Raw genomic sequence first — 6,578 nt, 5'->3', positions numbered from 1 at the left:
CAAAACTTTGTCAGATATGTTCCATACAGAGCTGAGGCTGGACCCATTTCTAATTGTACTTGGAGTTTCTGTTCAGTTTTCTCAATTTAATAAATGCCAACAGCAATTATTATCTTATGCCTTTATCATAGCAAAAAAACTAGTGCTGATGTTTTGGAAGAAGACAGAGGTTCCATCTGTTAAATTGTGGCTGGAAGAACTGGTAAGACTCTCTCACTTGGAAAGAATTCGGTTTTCTTTAGCAAATAAATTAAAGCGTTTCAATAACACTTGGCAACCCCTTCAGCAATACATTGATAACTCTATTTGATATGGATTTAATTTGAACCTCGGTGTGATAAGATATAAGTCCTACGGAAAGGGGGATGGGCGGGTTATGGGAATGTTCTTGYTTATTTATGTAACCTCTGTTTTGTTTTTGTATTGTCTTTTTTATGTTTTATGTTCACATAAGGAAAATGAGGACAAATTTGTATTGCTGACACTGTGAGACCATGTTTGATCCCTCAATAAAAAGGTTGAAACAAAAAAGCATAGCGACTGACTAAATTAATGACTCATGAGCAGGTTAGGATTAACGAGAAGTAAACAGAGTTGAATCCTCTTTTTTGACAGCTTCAGAAGGAAAGTACACATAGGCATACACACACACACACCTGCTCACATTCAGGATTCAGGAGCTTTATGTTCATTCTTTCTGAGATTAAGTGAGAAGCACAAACATTAAACACACCAAAACACACTTTAAGCAGCGCTTTAAAGACTGTGTTTCCAAGTACTGGATGAATGCTAGGATTACTTTAACTGCCTGTCTTTACAACTTATTCAACTTAAGGTAAGAAGATGTCCTTCTGCATAATTACTTACAAATCCTCATACAGGAAATTAATGCATCGCCTTAACCGTCCATTGGAGAAAAAAAAGAAAATGCTGCTTATTTGAGAGGCCTGAAATTAGACATGTGAGGATTTCAGATTTCACCAAGTTAAAATACCAAAATTAGTCATTTGGATGCACGGGAACTTTAATGCCCAGAGTTTATATTCCGTCATTACTAAGTAATGAGCACATGTCAACAATATGACACAAGATGTTGAGATTTAAAAAAAACATCCAAAGGTTTTAAGCCACCGGCCGTTGAGGACTGGAGTTTGAGACCCCTGGATTAAAGGCTGTATTTTTCTACATTTTTTAGTGCGATAACTTTTTTTTTTTTTACATATCTACCAAAAAGGCCAGTGTGTTTACCTGTGCCTGTACCCAAAACTTCTTACTCTTTTTTTTTTATATATATACTTACATCCTGCTTGTGCCAGTCATGCATGCATGCAGCTGCGTGTGGAAACTACCTCCAAGCAATTTCTGTTCTGCAAATCACCTTTGCTACTGTGTGTATAAACAGAGACAGCAAGGGTGTGTTTTCAATGTGGAAAAGGAAGTTTTAGGAACAACAAAACCACCTGGACATAAAACCACACTAGCTAGGGAGGGAACATGCTTACACAGAAAGGAGTCCTGACAAAACAGCAGCAGCTTTTCTTTCTGTTTTACTACATCCTGGGATGCTACTATTCCTAATAGTGTGTCTTTGAAGCTGCATAGTGCCTGCAGCACACAGGGCTTAAAACATTTTAAATAGGTAAGCCTTCAGCTTGTCGGGCATAAGTTCTTTAAATGAATGCAGACAAAGAAAGAGGAGAAAACACGAGAAAGGAACAGAAACGAGTGAGCCGATCCAAGGTGGAAGGGGATTTGCTTCCCGGCCTGTCGTGCTCAGGGAGAAGATTCATGTCTGTCGGCCTCGCTCGTCCATTTATTACCCCAGCAGCAACGCCTGACGCATGAAAACTTTAACACGTACACATGCTCTACAGCGCATAATTAGACTCATCACATTCCAGCTAATGCTTTGTGTCCACGTTGAGGCACATGCAGAGATAGCCCGTTTAACTCGTGTACAGCTATAAATCAAAGCGGGCAGTTACTCATTATGGCTCTCCTTCTTCTTTGTGCGGCTCCCTCTTCCTCTGTGGGAACCTGCTGTGAGACTGAATGCAGAGGAAGAAAAAGTCATTATGACAGCAATCAGTTTATTGAGGTGCATAAAAACCACAGTTGTTAGCCCGGATTGTGTTTGGTAAATCTGACTGGCAGATTTACCAAACAGATTTAATCCAGATTTTTATTTTTTTAACTCTTCTTCTTCTTCTTTCTTCCAGGAAATCTGTTGATGCATTTGTTAGCATTCCTTGGTGTCCCATAGAGACATGGTGATTAATTAGATTGTGATTCTGGGTAGCTATAACTACGCGGCTGTAGTCCTCAAACAGATCGCCTTGTAAATACAGCAGCTACTTCGACATGCTAAGCACCGCTGTTCACAGCTCTGGTAATCTTTGTCTATAATGTTCATGAGGGTAAGCTGTTTTTCACATGAAAACATTCGAAACGGCTTGTGTGTCCGGTTGTAGGTGCATCTTTTTGTTTAGCAGTGCTTTTAAGCCTCTGCAGAGCAGCTCGTTTAGTGTGTCAAACGGCTTGGGCCTGAAATGCCAAACTTCTTCAACCCTGCCTCAACACGCATCCATGGAGGCGCTGACGGCTCGGCTCCCCGGAACAACGCCGGCGCACATATCCGCTGATGCCGTCTGTTCCTACGGGGAGTGTAGTTAAACAGTTGTGTTTACATCTGCTGTTATGTTGTCAGGCATGCCAGCGCACACTGTAAGAAGTCTCATATTAAGTCTTTTTTTTGCAGAGCAGCAGAGGCTGTAGCCGCGCCATACTGGAGAAACACAGCTTAGAGCATCAAGGTGTTAGACGGCATCAAAGCCCTTCGCATTCAGGAGATTTACTGTAAAAGCCTCTCTCCTCCTTTCAGCAAGCAGGTGCTGTCAAGCCTGCCGAGCGAGCCAGCTGACTTGTTTTATTTCCGTGCACAAAGTCGAAACATTTGTAGTCATCAAGTTTAACAAGACCTGGGAGTCCGAACATCTTTTTCCTGGCTGTATTTAGACAATTACAACCACCTCTTATCCCGGCAGTCAAAGTGGGGTTTTCACACACTCACCGCAAAGAACGAGCCGGACGAAGAAAGAGAAGAAATCAGCCGTGTTTTTCAAAAGTCAGAGATAAAAAATTTAAAAAAAAAAAACTCATGTATATAATAGGAGAACTTGTAAATTCCACACAGAATAACTTGAATTGATTTTCAGACTTCATTCATGCTACCCACCATTCCACCATGTAGCCCTTCACTCGACTTGTATTTGCTATTTTAATTTACAGAGTTTGCAGAACATATTTTGTTCTTTTTTTTTTTGCCCGTGTTACTGCGTCCTATATCTTTATCCTTCCACTTAACAATTTTGCACTCCTGTGTATTTGTCTGAATCGCTCTTTCTGAATGAAGAACACTGAAGTAAGGCACATAAGTTTTAAAAAAGAACATTTCAAAGGCTATTGATACAGATAATAGTAACACAGGACAAAAAAGAACTGTGGCCTTTGCTGGGCCTCTCATGAACAAGGAGGAAGTTTTCTTGAAGCGACTCCAGGCAGTTTAGGTGCATGCTAACCATTATCTCTTTGTTCAGGAGTGTCTGTTTCTGTTTTACAGAATAATTCATATTGGTTTCTTTTTGGGAATCTGATCTGGCTCACTTATAAAGTGCAGACTCTGGCGTGACTGAGTATGTAACCCTGGAGCTAAACAGATGGTGCTATTGACTGCATAACAATGAATTGTGAAGCAAAAGAGAAACTGTAATGAAGGGCGGGGAGGGCCGCCCTTAAACACATGAGAGAAGGTGAAGTTGCCATGCTGTCTAGCATAGTTAATTTGCTCCAACCCTGTCAGTTCTAGGGCCTTAATTTGTGTGTTTTAGTTGTTTAGACAGCCACTGCTTTTGTTTTTCAGTGTTGGAAATATGAGTAAAATACTTTGAATTAGCTTCAAGTCATCCACCCATTTTCTATACATGCTTGTCCTTGTAGGGTTGCAAGGAGGGCCTGCTGACTATAACAATGGTTAACGGGTGAAAGGCGGGATACACCCAGGACAGTTCACCAGTCCGTAGCAGGGCAACACAGAGACACAAAGGACAAACAACTATTCACACACACTAAAAACCTAAGGACAATGTAGAATAATCGTTTAATCATGTCTTGTTTTTGTACTGTGAGAGGAAGCCAGAGTACGCAGAAACAACATGCACAATCCATGTAGGCCAAGATTCGAACCCAGGACCTTCTTACTGCAAGACAACAACTTTAAGGGCACGTCTCCTCTGATCAAAGAATCATAAATTCATTCATTGATTGTCCACACCACAAACCCGGGTTATGGTCATGAAGGACAAGAAGCAAACTTTGTTGAATGAATAGAATGATTAGTTATGTTTTATCCAAAGGGTCAGAGCAAAGATGTTGAGGATAAGACCTTAAACCTTAGTTAGTCTTGATATTGGGTTAAATCACTGATTCATATTCTGACATGACAGATATGACTGATACCGTTCTCTTGTACCAATATCTTCAAGAATAAAATGTCAGCCACAATCGTTCTTAGATTCCTCTCTACATTAAGCAGAGATTTCACTTTTATGTTACAGGCTTAGTTTGAGATTTAAAGTCATTTAAGGTTACAATCCTCTTGTCATCTCTGTGTCTTTTCATTCCTATATGCATGTATGTATGTATGTATGTTCATACATATGTATTTATGTATGTATGTTCATACATATGTATTTATGTATGTATGAACATATGTATGTATGTTAATACATACATATATTTAGGGATGTGAAATACAGTGGAGTGATTTGACTCCACTGTATTTATTTTTTCATAACTAAAATCCACAATATTGAGAAAAGCCCTGAATGCTCTGTTCTTCTTCACCAGGGCGCTGTGATCACCCCAGCAACGGCCATAGAGCCCAGCTTGTCTCTTCACCCATCCAGTGTCATGGCTCCTCTCACCCAGCAGATGAACCACCTCTCTCTGGGCCCCACAGGCACCGTGAGTCTCTCTTCCAACATATTTCTCTGAACATGTTGAACACACGATCCGCACAATAACCCACGGCAGAGGCAGCGTCATGCCACGGAGACAGTGAAGTCGGTCAGATTTGATGGGGGAGAGGATGAAGCTAACCACAGAGTAGGCTGGTGGCTGGTGTGAAAGTTTACTTTGCAACATGACAGTTGTTCTAAAACAAACGGGCAAGACTCGCATTAGACTCTTGTCACACAGTCAAGCATACTTTCAAATTACACTTTTTTTTTTTTGAAGCTCTTGCAAACCTTGTTGTTTTATTTCTCACATTTGGCTGCTAGCAATTAACTACAAATCCAAAGAGAGATTGTAACATGTTTGCACCAGGCTGTACGTATTGTTTCACCGTGTGCCCCGCCTTGTGTCTCTGCAGTACATCTCTGCTGCAGCGGCTGCTCCTATGCAAGGAACCTACATTCCCCAGTACACTGCAGTGCCTGCCTCTGCTATTACAGTGGATGTAAGATGTCTGTTAACCCTACTGTGCAGGAAGATTTAGATGATCATTTTAAACAGTATTTTTTACCATTTCAAATGTGTGGAATTTTGAAGTCATTTAGAGTTGCTAATTTTAATAGGGGTGACACATTACATTCACGTTGTCACAAATTAATTCTAAAAGTTAGAATTACTTTACTTTCCATGAACTAAGCAAGTTATAAGTTGAATATGTGGTTAACTTATTTATCCAAGGCTGAAAAATTGGGGTGGGAAAAAAATGCTCACAACGCTCTCACTGCAGCAATTTACTTTGACCTCCTTTCTTCCACTCTGTGTCCAATCAGGGTGTGGTGACAGACCCATCTCCACAGACAACTGCCCCCTCCTCACAGGATGCCAGCGGGCAGCAGCCTTTATCAGTGGAGAGTTCAGCAGACCATGCCACAGCCTACTCCTACCAGACAAAGTGAGTTTACAAAAAGAAAAAAATCAGTAATATTTTCTCATCTAAATACAACGAAAACCTAAAAGTGCCAAATTGTTTGGACAAATAAGCTCTGAACCTGAATTGTAGTGACAGATAACATGACAAACATTTATTAGCTAATTATATCTTTAGATAATTGTCCAATGTTTTTGATATGTGGGCATAAATATGTTAAAATTTATTGTTTTGTGTTTTTTTTTTTATCTGCTAATCAATAAACTAAGCATGTAATGCTCCAATTAAGGTTACAAAGTAGTTAGGTTCTTGTAGGAAAGCAACTTGCTAATCTATTAATCACAACTGGACCATCCAGTCCTTCTTTTGCTTTAAATTCTCTTTGATTTAGTAATGAAAACCATCTCTGCAGATCATTTTTATGCGACAGAAGTGTAGTAGTGTGCTTTAGCCCCTTGCTAACTCCATGAGTCTTTCTTCTGACCATCGGGTAAACTGTAGCTTTCACTAATTGCGAGCAAATTTAATAGTGATTAACTATCTAATGTCTAATTTATGTGTAGACTCACTTCGGCATAAAAAGATTATTTTTTAGACTGGTCATCTGTATATTTTGCTCAAACTGCTTCAGAGGTTG

At 39.9% G+C, this 6,578-nt stretch overlaps 1 protein-coding gene across 6 annotated transcripts in view; it reads left to right on the top strand.

Moving 5' to 3' along the window:
* LOC103478357 (RNA-binding motif, single-stranded-interacting protein 3) overlaps positions 1–6,578 on the top strand; it is a 170,591-nt gene that overhangs the window by 163,401 nt on the left and 612 nt on the right. For all 6 annotated transcript variants that reach the window (XM_008432136.2, XM_008432135.2, XM_017309584.1 and 3 more), the window contains exons 11-13: positions 4,906–5,022; positions 5,432–5,518; positions 5,844–5,965. In XM_008432136.2, coding sequence (XP_008430358.1) covers positions 4,906–5,022; positions 5,432–5,518; positions 5,844–5,965 — 326 coding nt within the window. The remainder of the gene's footprint in view (positions 1–4,905; positions 5,023–5,431; positions 5,519–5,843; positions 5,966–6,578) is intronic.

This window comes from Poecilia reticulata, linkage group LG16 (genome assembly GCF_000633615.1).
Source record: "Poecilia reticulata strain Guanapo linkage group LG16, Guppy_female_1.0+MT, whole genome shotgun sequence".
NCBI classification, from domain to species: Eukaryota; Metazoa; Chordata; class Actinopteri; order Cyprinodontiformes; family Poeciliidae; genus Poecilia; species Poecilia reticulata.
Note: the sequence above shows the minus strand (reverse complement) of the source record. Positions and strands in the feature narration are given on the sequence as shown.